This window comes from Olea europaea, chromosome 16 (assembly GCF_002742605.1).
Source record: "Olea europaea var. sylvestris chromosome 16, O_europaea_v1, whole genome shotgun sequence".
NCBI lineage: Eukaryota > Viridiplantae > Streptophyta > Magnoliopsida > Lamiales > Oleaceae > Olea > Olea europaea.
In genome coordinates this window covers 18,790,830-18,809,940 of record NC_036252.1, presented here as the reverse complement: position 1 = coordinate 18,809,940, position 19,111 = coordinate 18,790,830, and the positions used below count along the sequence as shown (strand labels likewise).

Below are 19,111 nucleotides of genomic sequence, written 5' to 3'. Positions count from 1 at the left end.
TTTAATAAATTTTGATAAAAGTTAATGAAATGTGTAGTCGAAAAGTTGTGGATACCATAAAATATATGATTAAAATTAATTGTTGATTTTGACTTATATTAAAATCTGAATTTTAATCCCTATCAAACAGAAGCTGAATATGATGCAAAAAAATCTTATTCAATTCTTGGATGGCAACGGACTAATTTTGAAAATAATGTTAATGGACTTGGATAATCGGTTCCAATTTGGACAAATTTGCAAGACCAAGGTTTTTATAAACAAATTTGAATTTTCATTTTAAATAGCTATATAATTGAAGCGGGACAACATGAATCACGATTTTTTGGGTCAAATTGTCATCTTTGTATTCTTGTTAACGATACCCAATAGTATTTAGCTTACGTCTAACCTAAGCTAGGCATAGGCAAACAAATCTTAAGTGGCAAGTTGAACATCATCTATAACTAGCAAGGCATAAGCATGGGCATAGGCAAACATATCTTAAGTGGCAAGTTGAACAACATGCCCAAGCGGCACTGACCAGGTGTCGAATTAATGACATTGACTCGGCCCAAATTAATTCAATTTTAATTTTTCTTTTTCCCTCCTACGACTCTTCTACACCCTCACGCGTTCCTTATTTTTGTCTATAAATGTGAACTTATCCTCTCCTCGAAGTTCAATTCATTCAATCCATAGCTCTTTCAGAAAAGAATAACACACAAATTTCTTGTTTTCGTTGAGGAAAATTGAAAGTCAATGGCTCGATCATTCTCCAACGCCAAGATGCTCTCTTCTTTCGTTGTTAACAGAATCTCCGCCGTCGTCACCAGGTGGGATATTTGATTTCCTGTGAATTTTGTATATATATATTTTTTAATAGATTGGATTGGAGTAGTATTTTGATCGGTTGTGATTCGTGAAATGTTTGTGCAGAAGGGGATATGCGGCGACAGCATCACAGAGTGGTGTTTCCAGCGGTGTTAGAGGAGGTGCTTCGAACGTGATGTTGAAGAAAGGGGAGAAAGAATCGACCAAAACCTCGTGGGTGCCGGATCCAGTCACCGGATATTACCGGCCGGAGAATCAATCCAAAGAGATTGACGCCGCCGAGTTGAGGGAGATTCTATTGAAGAACAAAACCAGACGACACTAAACTGGAAAAACTGATTTTGAATCAAGTTTTGGTCTCAATTTCTTCCCTTGGGCTATGATCCTCGGTAGATTATATTATATACTCAATTGTTGTAGCTTTGTAACTTCTGTTCTTAGGTGTAGAAACAGAGTGTTCATGTTGAGGCCTTTGTTGCCTTGTTCTCATTACATAATAATGCAATATCTAAGTTATTTACGTTTTGTTCATCAATTCTTCATTTTTTGCAGTATATTAATGAATCTGAGGAATTTGGGACAATATTATTATTATTATTTTTTTAAAGATTTTCTTCTTTAAGCGGAATTCGATTTCAACGAGCTATTACAAGCTCTGAACTATGATGGAGAAATTAATCATTTAAACTGATATACTAATGAGCGATCTATCAATTGAATGATGAAAACAACAACTGGACAGGATGCGTTCATATAATTTCAGTATAAAAAAAAAAAAAGAAATGAATTCTGTGGTTTGTCAATTACTGGATTGTCTAGTAAGGCATTTTAGGTATCAAATAAATGGATTACAATACAAAGCAAGGTGGATGTCTCTTTCTGACTTTCAGGGCAGGGTTCCATTTGGAACATGTGGCATAAACTATTTAAAGAGACAACCTATTTCATAATTGAAGAGATCCACACGCAACAGATGTATGTGTTGCTTGAACGTTACAGATATTAACTTAGAATATTATTATGCTTGTGGAGTGGACTCTAAATTTCGAAGGATGAATTACCAGTAAGATGTCATACATTTCTTTACAAGTCATGTAGTGATAATCGAGATGAGCACTCACAACCAGAGGTGTAAATAAGATCGAGATGGGCAGGTCTGACTCATTTTTAGGACAGTATGACACGATCATTTCCCTGTTAACCTTGAACTAAACCTATTTTCTTATTTCATTTTTGGGACGGTATATATGGCTCATTGGACATTGTTTTTCTCTTCAAAACTCAGCTCTAATGATATGTCGCACCTAGGCCAACTCTTTCATCTTTATGCTTCTACTCTAAATCGCAACGGAACTCTGAATATCCAATAAAATCTATAGTTAACCAAATGTAAATAAAAAAGTCAACATATTCCTAAGAATCCTATGAGCAAGTTGATACATCAAGCTAACTCCATTAATGGTGGATCAAATTGAACTTGGATATCCAGTCAATATCTATTCTTCAACCGAGTGTAAATACAATAGTCAATGTGCTCCCTAGAATCCTATAAGCGTGTTGATTCACTAGGCTACTCCATTTTATCGTGTCCGCCATATCCATTAATTTTTTGCAAATCGAAAGTAGTCGGTTCGTTGACACTCAACTGTGAATCACACGTTTGAACACTTCTTCTGAAGAGAGGATCATCTTCCATGAAATAGAGAATTACTTGCTCTGCACACGATGTACTTTTCTTATAAATAATGATTGTCTAACTTATACACACAAAACTTATAAATGCACTTAGACTATATTATACGAGCAACTTTGTTACTTTCCAACCCACCTTTAAATTCACCACTAACTTGACTATCAGAGTGTAATAGACATATTTTAATCCACAATGACTACAAGGAACCAATGCAACAATTTTGAGAGGCATCTTTTCCCTTTTTGCTGAAAGTTTGAAATGTGTTGGACCAGTCATATATTTATCGGGCCTGACAGGCCCATGGGTTTAAAATTCTCTATATCTTAAAGGGCTTGAAAATGAAATTTCTATGGGCTGGACTTCAATTTTAGGGCTCATTTGTACCTACCTTAGAACTCACTACAGTAGCTCCCTTCGTTTATTAACAGAATATAAAGAACGCTACAAAACCCTACTAACTTCACATTGTTAAAATTTAGCATAGAAAGGCGCGGCGGAAAGCGGCAGCACCACCAACAGCAGTCATGGTATGCCTCCTCTTCACTTCTAAACAAATGTAAAATTGTCTTTTTTCACCCTAAGAAGTTCAAAATTTTAAATTGATTGATTTTTATTTTGTTTTGTATTTAGGGTATTGATTTGGTCGCCGGAGGTAAGAGCAAGAAGACCAAGCGCACCGCTCCAAAATCCAATGATATTTACCTCAAGCTTCTTGTCAAGGTTACAATTTTTTTTTTTTTAAATTCTATTAATATATTTTTGTGTGATCGCATCAGAGATTTTTTTGAATGTTCGTATGATAAGCTTTAGAGTGATTGTTTACGTGACAGCTGTATCGATTCCTCGTGAGGAGAACTGGAAGCAAGTTCAATGCAGTGATATTGAAGAGGCTGTTCATGAGCAAGGTTAACAAGGCCCCTCTTTCTCTCTCCCGACTCGTCACTTTCATGAAGGGAAAGGTAATATTCTATATTGCTATATATCTTGATTTATGCTGTTGCTGTATTGTTTGTGTTTGGATGACTTCGTATATGATTTCCGAGTTCTAAATTGCCTGTCTTAGGTCAATTTATTTCTAGTATATTCTTTTGTTTCTCAAGCAAATTGTGTTAATCAACCAGTTGAGGAAGTTAAAAGCAGTGATTTGAACATTGCAGTCTTTAAATATCCGGAGGGAGTACACCAATAATGGGATAATGGAAGTGTAATATTGTATGAAAAATGAAATGCACAAAAATCTACATAGAGATCCCACCAGAAACCAAACAAGTAGGCTATACACTAATTAATCTAAGTATGGGGTTGTTTGAGCTCCAATTTTTATTTTATTTTATTATTATTTTTTTTTCCAAAAATTGCATTTTGAAGGTTAAAAAGTAAGAAAAGTTTTGGGTTTGTGGGTAATATTATTTTATTAAAAAATGCGTGGTTGATATGGGGTTAAATCACGGATGAAAGATGTATTTTGATGGAAAAAATGGGGCTCAAAAGATGAGTCTAATTACATGTTGATTTATAATTAACTAGCACATTTTTTTTCCACAAATGGGATTCTGACATTGTAGCAACTAGCAGTAAAACTGCTGCTGTAAATTGAGCATTTCATCACAGAGTTTGAATTATATATAATGTTCAGTACATTCTACATGCTCTATGTTTTATTTATTTATTTATTTTTGTCTGGGTACTACATATATATTGCTATATGTTGGACAAAATACCTTTTAATCAATTCTTATTTGAAATTGTTGTTTCTTTATATATTGAAACAATTAGGTTAAAATTGAATCACATGAATATCTGGCGACTATCAGTTAACGTCCTTTCAATACATGGTTATTGGTTTCTTTGTAGGAAGACAAGATTGCGGTGCTTGTTGGGACTGTCACTGATGATATTCGGGCTTATGAAGTCCCTGCAATGAAGGTAACAGCTTTGAGATTCACAGAGAGAGCAAGGGCAAGAATTGAGAAGGCAGGTGGAGAATGCTTGACTTTTGATCAGCTCGCTCTTAGAGCTCCTCTTGGGCAAAATACGGTAGTGACTATTCTAGTCTTTTTCTTGATGAATTTATTGTTGCTCGTGTTTGATAGAGTTGGTGGAAATGAGAGGTTTAAACCAAAAACACGAATATCTTTTTGTCCATGATTTTAATGAAGTCTGGAATGATTGTTGTGTTCAGTACGCTGATTCATTCTTTCCTTTGAACTTGTAATTGAGGTTTGATATGGATTCCGTTTCTATTGAAAATTGCTTTGTTAGAGAGTATTTTATGCTCAATGTTTAAACCATTTTGGTCTTGCACACAGCTATGATTCTGCTGGTAAATTTTGCCTTTTTAGTTTGTGCAACATAAACCTTGTGTTGTTATGAAACTCCAAAATGTATGGGAATAGTTTTGTTTTTTGTTTTTGTTTTTTTTAAGTATGCTTTAATCTTGTGCTTCTCTGTAGTCCATCCCATGAGTTGTGATTTTTTCCCTTTCAAGGGATAAGTTGGTTTAGGATTTGTTTTAGTGTGTGATATCTCGTCCAATTATACCTATAAAAAAATAATAATAATAGAATCTCGTCCAATTATGAAACCGTGTTTTGTTGTTGACTGTGTGCATTTGATGTTTGATTTTCCGGTAATTTAGTCTGTTGTCATTTTCTTTTGATAATTTGATTTACTATTGCTGTTGAACTGCCTTAGTATATCATCTCCCAGGGTGATGTATTTCACAAATAATATTTCCAGATATCAATGCTAATAGACATATTGGTGACATAATTTTAGAAGACTTGTATGAATAGCTGACTGTGCTGTTTTGATGCAGGTACTTCTTAGAGGACCCGTGAAGTCTCGCGAGGCAGTGAAGCACTTTGGTCCAGCTCCTGGTGTTCCACACAGCCACACCAAGCCGTATGTGCGAGCCAAGGGTAGGAAGTTTGAGCGTGCAAGAGGTAGAAGAAACAGCAGAGGTTTTAAGGTCTAAATTTCCACCGCTAGTTATTACCAGGTCGATGGCAGTTTTTTACATTTTATCAGATTTCTATGAAAGATTTTGTCCTTCAATGTGATGCCCCAGTTCTTTTCTTGTGTTCTCTCATCTTTTTTCTATCTTGGATTCAATTTTTATCACATTTGGCTTTGTATGCTTTTAAATATTTGAAGGATATAAAATGTTCGAGCTTTTAGACTTGTGCAATGATTCTCTACGTCTTGTCTATACATCGGCTGTCTGCATGGGAAGAAATGATTTCTTCAAGGTTCGAGCCAGAAAAATTTGCTCATGCTTCAGTCCATATGATCCCTTGGAACTCATAATCTGCTCTATTAACTCTCTAATGGATGATGATATCGCTACTCAACCTACACTGCGATCAATGTTAAAATTATGTTACTATCCGTTGTCATTATGGTAATTGCATGTATCCTCAGTTTTGTTTCATTTGTATGGCCGCTGGTTTTGCCGCGGCCACTTAAGGCGCCTCCAGAACCGTGGCTGCCTCCACCATGCCTGCCACTCGACCATGTTCGTAGGGACATTGAAAAGGTTTTTAGCCTAATCGCCTATAAGCAAAGTGCTTCACCAGGGTTAGACAATGTCTCTCGAACAATGTCAGTAGTCATGGTGAAAGACTTACGGTAGTTCTGGAATGAGATCCCGCGTGTTCACATATTACCATAATGCCCAGTTTGTCTCGATTTTCGATTGATAAACTAGGTTTTCCATGTATGGTTGGGGCATATTTTGTGTATGAAGTAATGAAATTTTAGTCCGTTTCGTTGTTTGGCAAAGCTTATTTTTCTAAAATTGTATGGCCATAATTATATTTTCCCCGGTTAATGGGGAAAATTAATTAGCATGTTATTTCAAGCCATTCGATCAACACGGAAAATACACGAAAAATTAACCTCCTGTCTCCTATAGAAGCCCCATGCACAAAAAATTAATCACGAAAGGATCGAAGAGGAGATAAAAAGAAAAAAAGAAAAGGCAACCATCATGTCCAAGTTCTTCATTCCGTTGGCTCTCCTCTTCTGCCTGGGCTTTCATTTCACCGTAATTTCGGCTAAAGTTGGCGCCCTTCCCCCATCATCATCGTCTTTATCTGGCTCTGCTCTGATCCGAAAAGCATGCCAAGGCGTCAATGAATGCGTTTCGATTCTAGAATCCGCGCCAGAAAACCAAAAGGCTGATGCAAACGGACTTATATTCTTCGCCCTCCGATTCGCCGAAGATCAGTCGGCAAATTTCACCCAGTCCATCGTGTTACTTACTGCACAACCAGATCAGGCTCCAATGTTGCAATCCAGTCTCACCGATTGCATCGATCAATTAAATCCGGTCGGAGATCTCATCGAAGATGCAATCAACGCAGTTTTTGCTGGTGTATACCGGGATGCAATCAAATTTGTCGAGGCTGCATTTGGGGACGTTGATACTTGTAGTACGTTGCTTAATAATAGAATTGCCGACAAGAGTGATCCAGAAGTTCATGTTGAATTGCCGGACAACGTCTTGGCCCTCAGTTCTTCTTTGAATATCACATTGTCAGCTGCCTTGAATTTGCTCAAGGCGTAGAAAGATACATGAGAACGCCTTCAAGTATATGAATTGAATTATTGTATTTTAATGTGATGCATGGATACTGCAAATGCTCTATTAAAATTTAATAATCTTAGTTCGAATAATAATATTACATTATTGCAAACTCAGCTACACATTTTGTTGGCTCTTCATATTCGTCTTCATTGTTGTCCTTGAGAGTAAGCTACTATAGGTCGAGAACCAACGTTGTTTTACATCCCTCGTTAATGTCTCTGTATATACCCAAATGCATACCCTGCAAAGTCTCTTACAATCGAAATAGAGAATGCTTTAATAGAAATGGACGGTGTATCATCTTCATGATTCACAGTGTATTTTTCTTATCTTCTTGAACTCTGTCTTCTATTGTAACTTTTACTATCGGGTTTCTTTTCATTTTTTTGTCATTGTTTAATTGACGAGTAATCTTTTACTCATTTTCCTCATGCGATGAAGCTGACTTGACCTTGGTTTGAAAAATTTATAAACGGTTTATGTTGACCTCCGAAAATGGCCAACAAGTGCCTTGATCTCGTCTTCTTTATACTTGCACACGTGGCATCCCGTCAAGAGGCAAAGGTTGCTGGACGAGAAAAAGGTCCGGCGATCATTTGCACTTCCACGGTCAAGTCAACGGCTGGATGGAGATATAAGTATGGAGTGCAATATTCTGGAGAGGGGGAATGTTGTTAAAGTGTTTTAACGTGTTTAGGCATACCTGAAAATGAGAGAGAATTCTCATATTTATAGAGGTGGAGATGGGTCAAGTGCTTTAATGGGCTTAAATCCAAGCCCAGTATGAGGTGGTGGTCTTAGCATAGCAATGGGTACCTCAACAAGTGCTTCAATTGGGCTTCTTGGGACCTCGACAACACCTTTAAAGGCACTTCGATTAGACCTCTTCTTGTGCCTCGATTAGACAACTTTAGATGATTTTTAGACAACTTCGGATTGGGTTTAGTATGCACAAGGGCTGAGCCTTGGAGGAGCTCTAGGGACCTCGATGGACTACCTCATCAGGCACCTCGGTTAGCCCTTTGAGACATCTGGCTAGCTCTTTAAGGCATCTCGAATGATCCCCTTGAGAGCATCAACATGGGCTTTTACTTGGCTGCCTCTTGGGCTTATGTTGTCCAACTCTAATGGGCCTCGTTTGGGTCCAATGATAAGGCCTAATGTGAAGTGATTTATGGGTATAGTCCCCCAAGTCTGAATCGTTCATTCATGTGCGAGTTGGACTTTGAAATATAAGTAGTCAAGTAGATGAGGTCATATGAATTGCCTTAGAAAATATGAGTAGCTCCAATATGTGAGGACTTACGAATTGCTTTAGAAAATATGCGTGCTAGCCTGAATAAGTGAGGACTTACGAATTGCCTCGAAAGATGTTGCAAATAATTTTTTGAAATTTCGACAACATCTCCACTGTAATATGAACTAAACTAACCTGTAATACAACATAATATCTCCATCGCACATATATAAAATAAATTTGGGGTCATTTGATGACATATCACATTTCTTCAAAATATAATAATATACAGATTGCCTATCATGTATTATAGCGGTTTCGCATGCTTGACAATAGTATAGATAAGTGATCTGCATACTAGCGCTAATAAAAATAGTGTCATGGGTCATGAGGCATGCTAGCAATGATGTGACATGCTACTAGGATATTGGTATCACAATAAGTAAGAATAATAATGAATCTCACAAGTCGTATGAATAATAATGAATTATATAAACCAATTTATAAATTATATCGAAACGGAGGCGTCGGATAATTAATGTAGACAACCTCACGTAACAATAGTAAGATGTGGGCTATAAGTTGCAATAATGTCTCCGAATTTTGGAGCCCGTGTTATCCTTTTCATGGGCCACAGATTTGGATCTCGTGTTGGATTGTGGGGACAATAGGCCCACTTTTAAGGCCTTTGTCGGTGCACCTAGACCAACAACATAAAAACAGAAATTAAAGTTGACTAGGTGTCATCTTAAACCCTGTTTGTTTCTCATTCTTTCCCCATTAAAATGAAAAATATGACAGTTATTCATCATATCAAGTCATCAAATTTGAATATCTATCTTTTGTGTGGAGCTCATAACGACTATATTTTTCATTCTCATTTTTACAAAAATGGAAAACAAACACTCCCTAAATTTTCTTTCTTATTCCCCCCTGTCTCCGGTAAAGTTCGTCGGATGATCACGTGGCACTCACATGTTAATATATGCACAAAATTACTATCCAAGCACTTAAAAAAAAAAAAAAAAAAACATCATCTATGCAAATAGCAAATCCCATTGCCTATGACAACACAAGCTCATATCCCGATAGTAACGGTCGATTCCGTCTAGATCGGCCGAATTTATAATTTTTAATATCTCAAATACGTTTGCTATTTATTTAACCTCAAAAAGGTTAAATCCGTGAGTTGAAGAACGTTGACTTAAGGTGTTATTGCAAGGGGTTGAAACTTGACATCAATAAGGTTGTGCAGCAAATCGATAAAAGTGTTAAGCCTATGACAACTTGGTCCTTTGACAATGTTTTTAGATAGAAACTTTGAGAGCAAAAGGGTAGAAAAAGGTAAATTGAAGATTGTGGCAATAAATTTTTCAAAAAATTGAGTTTACTAATTTTATTTTGAAATCCTTGACCTCGAATATGGATATACTATATAAAATAAAGCCACCTAGTCATATTGAAAAATAGAGAGTGAAGAAACAGACTGACGTGTCAGAAAATAATTGAGTATTTTTGTTTTAATTTTTTAAATTGTCCAATCATTCGTTGACATGTGTTATATCTAGATTTGAGCCTGAATTTTTAGCATGATTGTACTATTTAAGGGTTCATCAGATCAATGTACTAGTCCAACAACTTCTAATTATTATTTAATTAATATCTTCATGATTTCTTAATTGCAATAATTGCTTAATAATCAAAAAAATATTATTTGAAAGTTTGTCTTTTAAATCTTAGCAACGGGTCCTTGTCAATTTCAAGATTATAACGTTCCAGAAATATTTGTTTAGAATTTAATACTTCATGTTTAGAAGCACAATCTACTAAAAGAAAGGCTAGAATTGACATGAAGTTAAAATTCTCTATTCTCAAAATTAATTTTTAACCATACATTCACACCATAAAATATTTTATACATAAATTGATTTTTTTTTCCCTCTAATTTACTTTTCATGCTTCCATCAACGAACGATTGTTATGGTTGCTAACATAATCTGCAATAATTATGAATTTATTGTACTAATCTTATTCATTTTTCAATGCTTTAATGGATGATTGCATCATGGATAATTGTTAACTAATTTTCAGTAATTATGAAATGATTGTACTAATCTAATTTTTTTTTCATCGTTTTAATTGATGATAGATGGTTAAGTCTATTTGTCATCCTTTATTTAAAAATTCTTTTTTACATATACTTATTTTCAATTATACATTCACATAATAAAATATTTTGCAAGCAAATTTCATTATTTTTTTTAAAACACACATTCTCCAAAAACTTACTATTCAAAATATTGAAAATCTCGAATAATAGCCATCAAACAGGGGGTAATGGTTAAAGGAGTTGCTGATCAAATTTTTTAGTAATTATGAATTGATATTGAGAAGACATGACAATGTCTAATTAGCAAAAATGGGTGCACAAAGGGTAATTCAGAGATTTACATCTTGTGGTGACTTGCCTGAGCAGGCTCGAGGACTTGTTCGATTGGACCGCATTAGAGTTCCCTATTTACGTAAGTGAGTTGATTGGTCTAGAAAATTTTTAAATTCGCTATTTGTTAGGCTATTTTGTCATCACGGTATTCCTCTGCCATAAGTAAGGGTTGTTTAAAAAAAAAAAAAGTCACTTGCCATGAATAAAAAAAAAATAAAAAAAATGTCTAATTGATCGATTAAATAACTTGGCTACCAACAAAACTTTCAATACTATTTCGAGCAAGAATGTTCCTTAAGATCCGTTAGAGCTCAACAAGATTTTACTGCTCAAAGGCCATTCGAGATGGTTAATGCCAAAGAAGAGTACTAAAAAATGGAGTGGAGTTTCTAGATCTTAAGATATGACTAGCCAATAACTACAAAAACAGTGAATATAGCTTGAAAATTCCTCTACCTACCTAACCTAATCCTTCCACATCAGATAATAGATCAAAACTCGGTCAGCTTATTACGTAGATAAGAAAGGATAAATTCATACGTACAGAATAACTTCTTACACAATGTTGTCAGGATAGTCTCATGATGTGGAGTCCACCATGAAAAACAATTGCCAAAAAATACCCTTCTCACCCCCTATGTGTGTATTCTGACGACATTATGTGAAAACTTCTACAACATTTTGATGGACAAACATTGTCACAAAGTTTTTTTATTCTCACATACTCAAAAACTCTAGGATTTTCTATCTAAAAAAAATTTAACAAGTTATTATTTCTTTGTCACGAAAAATAAAATTTGCACTCCCTCCCAATCACATGACGTGAACAAGACAATATACACTTTTCAAAATTTAGAACCAATAAATACTGGCACAGATAAGTGTATGAAAACATTAAATATTAGATAACAAAAAATAACTAATAAATCATGTCAAATTGCTCGTTCAGTCCCATCCCTTGTATAAAAATTAAAAATAGTTATTTTTTTCTTTTTTCCCAAGATCTGAGATTAGAAAAATTCACCCACCCCCAGTTCTTAAATATCCGAAGAATCCAACCCTTAGACCTCACCGATTTGAACACTCAAAAATGGAAAACATTTTCGGACAAAAATCCAAACTCATTCTCATTTTCTTGTCTTGTTTTTCTCTAGTTTTGTTCACACTTTGCACTCTAAATTCCCACGTAATTACTCAAAGAACTTCACCCATTAGTTCAACATCAATACACATTCACAAGCACATTCAAGTAGCAAATACACATTGCCAAGGTACATTGTACCCAGAATTATGTGTCTCTACACTCTCTACATTCCCAGATCTTCACAAAAAATCTATCCCGGAAGTTATCTCCGACCTTGTCAATGTCACCACGTTGGAGGTCCGCGCCTGCGCCGCCAACGCCACCGGTCTCCGTCGGAGACTCAAGAAACTTGACCCAATTGATCGGAGAGCTCTCGACGACTGTCTCGAGCTTTTTTCGGACACGGTGGCTGAGCTGAAAATTATACTTTCCGAATTAGGAAAAAACACTTCTGCAGAAAAAAATTATTTGGATTTTCAAACACTTCTCAGTGCTGCAATGACGAATCAGTACACCTGCCTTGATGGGTTTGCTTATAGTAAAAACAATACTCGCCGGTTCATTCAAGGCAGGCTGAAGAAAATCTCTAAGCACGTGAGTAATTCACTCGCCATGCTCAAGAAAATCAAGAAGAAGAAGGAGAAGGGTTCGAGAAACAATGAAGTGTTTGACGAATACGGGTCGATGAAAAATAGTTTCCCGGTTTGGCTGAAGAAAAAGGACCGGGCACTTTTACAGGCGCCGGCGAATCAAACAAAGTTCAATTTGGTGGTGGCGAAAGATGGGAGTGGGAACTTCACGACTATAAATGAGGCGTTAAGTGCAGCGCCGAATAATAGTAATACGAGGTTTGTGATTTACATAAAGGGTGGAGCGTATTATGAGTACATTGAAGTGGAAAGGAAAAAGAGCATGATCATGTTTGTAGGAGATGGAATTGGAAAGACACTTATAAAAGGCAATCGGAGTGTCGTCGATGGCTGGACTACTTTCCGATCTTCCACCGTCGGTGAGTTCTCGACTCTCTTTCACTAGTTCTACTTGCTCGATATAATATTAAACGGCCTTTTATTATTTCTACATGTTTGATATATTCTGCATGTTCGCTATGTAATATTGGATGATGTTTTAGGGTATCTATATATTTAGTATACATTATTAGACGAGCTTGACACCTTGTACTTGTGCACACTTGCGGATTTATGGTGGGGTAAAAATAAAATTTTTATGCATAATTTGTTTTGGTCAAGTTCTGAGTCCTTTATTGCTTGTTCATGCTTAATTATTAGATGAGACTTTACATATATAATAAGGAATGTTAATAGGAGAACATATTGGTGGACCATTGCACATCACATTTTCTAGTGGCACAAATAGGGACTTGCAGTAGATTTTGTCTTTGTGATTAACTTTTCTTCATTATTATCACTTCTATTTGTTACTTTCAACAGTTTCTCTGCTTACATAGAAGAAGTGCTGCATTTGATTGGTCTGGTTTTTTCCCCTTTTTTTTGGCTATTGTCTAATAAAAAACCGCCATGTGTATTATGTGGAATTTTGGCACCATATTTTTGTACACACAGAAGATTTCTACTTTGAGAAAATAAAGTTGTCTTTTTATTATTTTGGGCTTTGAAATTAAAAGAAAATATTCAAATCACTGACTTCAGTTAAATATATCATCACTTGAAGTGTGTGTTATTTGACCGTTCAAAGTTGAAACACTTTACAATGGTAATTTCTAGTAGATTTGGTATTATGCCCTGTTTGGATTTTATTTATTTTTCTTTAAATTCATTTTTAACCATATAAATAAAACCTAATTTTTAATTTTATATTCTTCAATTTTTTCACAAAATCTATTCTAAGCCCTTGTTTGAGGGTTTTTTTTTTTTTTTTTTTTTTTTTGGGAAGAATGAATTTTTGAATAGTGTATTGATGGGAAATGTGTGGTTAAAAAATAAGAAAATTTTTTCGATTTACGTGTAATATTATTTTATTGAAGATTGTGTGGTTGAAATGATGTCAAAATACTGTTAAAAAATGAATTTTTCCAAAAGAATAGGGCTCAAAAAAGGGCTTATAAATTTTTACTAGACAATGATTTAATAAATATTACAAACTCATGGTACAAATACGTATATTTTTTAATGTCAAACATCACTGCATTAATTAGCTTGACGTGCGAAACATGCACCCTTATTTTAAATTATACTTGTAATTATAATAATGAAGTCTAACATGGCGTAGATGCAGGATATAAAAAATAATCTAGGTTGAATACACACATGGCATGTTATTTAATGAAGTCTAACATGCCTACGTAGCATGTTATTTTTGAACTATTTTAAGATTCCCGATCTCAAATAAATTAAAATAAACATAAAATACTACATTTTGTTTTTGTTTTTACTAAATTTAGAATGTGCTTTGTAACTTTTCTTTTAGAATCTCTTTCAAATCCTCTTAATTAAGCATGTTTGGTCGTGTTTAAATTTGTCAAAAATTTTGCAAGAATATTTTGTTTAAAAGATTAAGCTGGCATATGATTTATTGAAGACTTTGAAATGCACATCACTGTCACACTGTGTTAAATAAATGAGTGTAGTGTCATGGATTTCAAGAAGGGAAATGATTAAAGAAAAGCTTACAAATGTGTCGGTGGGTTTAATTATGGCAATTTGGCATGTTCCTAGACAGGATGGCGTGTCGGAACGTGGAATTTATTTTGTGTTTTTTTTTTAATTTAATTTAATTTTTTATTTTTAAGACTGCAACTTTTTCAATATATATATATATATATAAGATTAGTTGTTAATGTCAAACGTGATGGCTATGTCAATGTGGACCAAATTTCTCGATTAATCTCAATTTCACAGGCCCCATTTTGTTCTTTATTTATAGTGTGAATCCGTGTCTAAGTGATTGAGGATTGGAAAATGAATTGACGAGGAAAAGTATAAAGTCCAATGCATTTTTGGCTATGGATAGAATAGTACGTTATTTCAATTCTGACTTGGTCTATACATGTTATTTATGGTCCACACGTCATTTCTTTATGTCACGCCTAAATTTGTTAAGTTATATCTCTACTGAATCGTTGTACTTCTATGGACTTTTTCTTTCTCGCAAAAGTTCTTCTACTTTTTCTTTTGAATACATGATAGTATGGACCGCTCAATAAAGTCCAACACAACTCAGATGTGAAAATGTGATCGGACAAGGGGATGTGATAGGTCACCTAAGCACAATCATCATATCTTAACAGTTGCACCATGCACGCAAAATAGACCATTAATTGTCTAGTTAGAAATTTGTGATAGAAGAAAGATATTGCGTTTTACAAACATTAAATATCTTAAATCAACTTTAGTTCTGCTAAATAGGGATCTAATTGACAACAAATTTTAGTCTTAGTAAAATAAAAGTGGGTGATACTTCAATCTAAGCTTAACCAAACGTGTGTTAATGAATTTGAACTAATTATGTCTATCCTTCGAACTTGCAGCGGTGGTGGGAAATGGATTCATCGCCAAAGGCATCACATTTGAGAACTACGCCGGTCCAAGCAAACACCAAGCGGTGGCGCTACGGAGCGGCGCAGATTTCTCCGCCTTCTACCAATGCAGCTTCGTCGGATATCAAGACACTCTCTACGTCCATTCCCTCCGTCAATTCTACCGTGAGTGCGACATTTACGGCACAGTCGACTTCATCTTCGGCAACGCGGCCGTCGTATTCCAAAACAGCAATCTATACGCGCGTAAACCTAACGACAATCAAAGAAACATATATACTGCCCAAGGAAGGGAAGATCCGAACCAAAACACCGGGATCTCAATCCTCAATTGCAAAGTCGCCGCCGCCGCCGATCTGATTCCAGTCCAATCCTCATTCCGAACCTATCTCGGTCGGCCGTGGAAACAGTATTCAAGGACTGTATTTCTTCTGTCAAATATTGGTGATCTGGTTGAACCGGCGGGATGGATGGAATGGAATGGGACTTTCGCATTGGATACGCTTTATTATGGAGAGTATAGGAATAGGGGACCCGGGTCAAATACGACTGCGAGAGTGAGTTGGCCGGGTTACCGAGTTATAAATAGTTCAACTGAGGCGAGTCAGTTTACTGTCGCGAATTTCATTCAGGGAAATCAATGGCTGCCAGCGACGGGAATTCCCTTCTATTCCAATTTAACGGCCGTTTGATTTTGTCATTGTGGACATCAATTGGATGCTAATTTATTATTGTGTGTTATTAGGTGGAGGAATTTTCTGATCCAAGTCTTTAGAGCTTAATTAAGTACCTTATTTTATATTCATGTGTAACTTGATTTTGGATCGATTGGTTATAAACTAAGTTGCTACCCAAAATTCCCCAAAAAAATCTTGTTGGTGTTCATTTCAATCACTATTTACATTTCGTGTAAAAGCTAAAATTATTACTCTCGTGCTATGTTACCGAATAATTTGCATGTCACACGTTACAAATAATGCTTTTAGTATATGGCTTGCTTAGATCGCACTCATCATGTACGACGACTAATATGCAAGAATAATCATGATCTAATATGGAAGAAAAGAAAAGAAGAAAATGACAACATTGCACACCACGAAGTGAATTATGGTCTGGCTCAAGCGTGCATCATATGTCCAGGGCCAGACTAGGATTTGGACCCTTATCAAAGTTAGAATTGATAAAGACCTGTGGACCTGAGATAGGCCGCCGATCCGGTCCAATTTAAACCTCCATTTTCATAACAATTTATATTTATAAAATGGTTTATAAATTTAATTAAAGTCAGTCATTCATTTCAACCACTTATTAACAATAATTACTATTTATTTTATTTACATATCTTGTGAGATTCACAACTTTTTCTCTTTATAAATCATTTATAAATTTGTCCATCGGATGCATAATTATTCTTTTACATGCGGAAATTGATGCGAATTTCATGTGGACGGCATGACAATATCGACTTGTAAATTGTAGCACTAGTATTCTTTTAGGTCTTACATGTGCAACTAGCTTGCCCGTAGCTTTCAAAATTGAAAATTTAACTTCAATATAAAATATGGTGGCTAGTTTGAGTGTGTAATGTGAGGAAAACTTTAGGGTGTTGGTAAGCTCGAAATTCGAAACTAAGGTTCACATTTCTAAACAAAATTGGGGGTTAAATTTGTATTTGATGGTTTTGATTGAGAGAACATTTGAAACAAAATCAGGTGGTCTGAACCTTCCTAGAATGATAATGGATACCGTATTCTTTCATTTGTACAAAGTTTTAACGCAGTTAACTTTACTGTGGATAGGATCAACTGTCATTGTCAAGGTGGTGTTTTGTGACTTAACTGCGGCTGAGTTAGATAAAAGAAAACAAAAAAGATATTATGGTCCGAGTAATAGTAAATTTCTAGATAAAAGCTAACTTTGCTGACATATTTGCTTGCACAATTCATAAAATGATTGAAGAAGTTTATGGTGTTAGGACGCAGGATAAGAACCATATCTTAGCGTGAACCGAAAATGTCACAATTCTTTCATTAAGATGTTAGAAAATCAAATTAGATCCAAATATAAATTAAATTTTAGGATCAACATCATGCTAAATTACTAGGATTCACAGATTCAGATAATATATCTGTATCCATTGTAAACGATTGCCTACTGTTGCGGAATTACTGTGACAATTGACTACGTACCGATGAATGCAAATGAAGATGGTGGCTTTTTGTGATCTTCCTCAACCAAATCTCCTTATTCCTCAATGGGACCGTGATTTCTCTTCTTGATGGGGAAAAGGGAAAAGAGTGTATGATTTGGTATATTGGGGACCATAACCAAAATAACCTTTATATACTACTTAATTAAGGTTCTCATTATCCCTTAATTAGAGTAATATTAGCGGGTATCTACTCACTTAGTCCATATTAATTTGAGTAGTCTATGGGCATACAAAAAAATAGACCACTTGATTTTTGCCCATTATATTAAATAACTAATATAATTGTATTAATATGTTGCCAATATTAATTTAGGAAAATCGTGTTTTTCTAACAATCTCCCACTTGGTTACATATTATTCCTTAAACAATTATATTACAAAACTCCTTAGGCGCGCATCTGTATGCTATTTATCATTAGACTGCTCCTTAAACAATCTTGTCCATCTCATATACTAATAATGGAACCACAACAACTTTCATCACAATACATTAGTGATTAAACCATGATGATCAACATATTAATACACTTAATGACATATATCAAATACGGATGAGTAGCATGGAAATTTACATGAAATGTGATCTCAAACATGCATATTTCCAACTGGTCCTTCTTTAGTCTTTAGTGAGATCATTCCAAAGTCCTTAATGCAATGCAAACATTGCACAATGAAAACACAAGCAAACTCAGAAATAGAATCATAGACCATCAACTTTATTCTACAGAAGGTTAAATAATTTAATGTCTAAAGCAAACATATATAACATAAAATTGACTCCCACTAGACTAGAATATTCTCGAAAATAACGCTCATGTGAACAGTGTGCTCATGAAAGACTTTCGGCGTTAAGCCCTTGGTTAGTGGGTCCGCTAGCATGGAATTTGTTCCCATATGTTCTATGGAAATCTGTTTATCTTGAACTCTCTCCTTAACAACTAGAAACTTGATATCGATGAATTTCGAATTTGTCGAACTCCTATTGTTGTTGGAGTAAAGCGCCGCTGAGTTATTGTCACAATAAATCTTTAATGGCCTGTCAATGCCATCTACCACTCGTAGTCCAGTGACAAAGTTTCGTAGCCATATTCCAGGGTTGGATGCCTCATAACAAGCAATGAACTCTGCAGCTATGGTTGAAGAAGTTATGAGAGTCTGTTTAGCAGACTTCCATGAGATAGCTCCTCCAGCCAACATAAAGACGTAGCCTGATGTGGAGCGTCTGCTATCTTGGCATCCCGCAAAATCGGAGTCAGAGAACCCGATGATCTCTAAACTATCTGATCTCCGATAAGTGAGCATGTAGTCTTTTGTTCTCCTCAAATAACGCATCACGCGTTTGGCTGCTTTCCAATGTTGCATGCCAGGATCACTCAAGTATCTACCCAAAACTCCCATTATAAATGCTATGTCGGGACGAGTACAAATTAGAGCGTAGATTAGACTCCCTACCACTGATGCATAGGGAATCTTCTGCATCTCTTCTCTTTCAAGATCATTATTGGGGCACTGTTTGAGACT

General features: G+C 35.4%; 4 protein-coding genes across 4 annotated transcripts; all 4 read left to right on the top strand.

Moving 5' to 3' along the window:
* The first annotated feature begins 621 nt into the window (after positions 1–621).
* LOC111412385 (protein SENESCENCE-ASSOCIATED GENE 21, mitochondrial-like) lies at positions 622–1,344 on the top strand. Its single transcript, XM_023043291.1, has 2 exons — positions 622–815; positions 919–1,344. Exons 1-2 carry the CDS (start codon positions 742–744, stop codon positions 1,136–1,138), a joined length of 294 nt encoding a protein of 97 aa, XP_022899059.1. The 5' UTR covers positions 622–741; the 3' UTR covers positions 1,139–1,344.
* A 1,564-nt stretch (positions 1,345–2,908) lies between these two features.
* On the top strand, positions 2,909–5,689 carry LOC111412384 (60S ribosomal protein L18-2). Its single transcript, XM_023043290.1, has 5 exons — positions 2,909–3,033; positions 3,137–3,226; positions 3,337–3,465; positions 4,361–4,543; positions 5,325–5,689. Exons 1-5 carry the CDS (start codon positions 3,031–3,033, stop codon positions 5,481–5,483), a joined length of 564 nt encoding a protein of 187 aa, XP_022899058.1. The 5' UTR covers positions 2,909–3,030; the 3' UTR covers positions 5,484–5,689.
* Positions 5,690–6,497: 808 nt separating this feature from the next.
* Positions 6,498–7,076, top strand: LOC111412728. Its single transcript, XM_023043647.1, has one exon. The coding sequence runs from the start codon at positions 6,498–6,500 to the stop codon at positions 7,074–7,076; it is 579 nt and encodes a 192-aa protein (XP_022899415.1).
* A 4,685-nt stretch (positions 7,077–11,761) lies between these two features.
* Positions 11,762–16,269, top strand: LOC111412383 (pectinesterase-like). Its single transcript, XM_023043289.1, has 2 exons — positions 11,762–12,870; positions 15,370–16,269. Exons 1-2 carry the CDS (start codon positions 11,868–11,870, stop codon positions 16,068–16,070), a joined length of 1,704 nt encoding a protein of 567 aa, XP_022899057.1. The 5' UTR covers positions 11,762–11,867; the 3' UTR covers positions 16,071–16,269.
* The last annotated feature ends 2,842 nt before the right edge of the window (positions 16,270–19,111 follow it).

Bases quoted from the DNA above. Each gene is read 5' to 3' on its own strand.
- LOC111412385 (XM_023043291.1), top strand. From the start codon at position 742: ATGGCTCGATCATTCTCCAACGCCAAGATGCTCTCTTCTTTCGTTGTT. The intron at 816-918 runs GTGGGATATTTG...ATGTTTGTGCAG, and splicing joins ATCTCCGCCGTCGTCACCAG to AAGGGGATATGCGGCGACAG.
- LOC111412728 (XM_023043647.1), top strand. From the start codon at position 6,498: ATGTCCAAGTTCTTCATTCCGTTGGCTCTCCTCTTCTGCCTGGGCTTT.
- LOC111412384 (XM_023043290.1), top strand. The intron at 3,466-4,360 runs GTAATATTCTAT...GTTTCTTTGTAG, and splicing joins TCACTTTCATGAAGGGAAAG to GAAGACAAGATTGCGGTGCT. The intron at 4,544-5,324 runs GTAGTGACTATT...GTTTTGATGCAG, and splicing joins CTCCTCTTGGGCAAAATACG to GTACTTCTTAGAGGACCCGT.
- LOC111412383 (XM_023043289.1), top strand. From the start codon at position 11,868: ATGGAAAACATTTTCGGACAAAAATCCAAACTCATTCTCATTTTCTTG. The intron at 12,871-15,369 runs GTGAGTTCTCGA...TCGAACTTGCAG, and splicing joins TTTCCGATCTTCCACCGTCG to CGGTGGTGGGAAATGGATTC.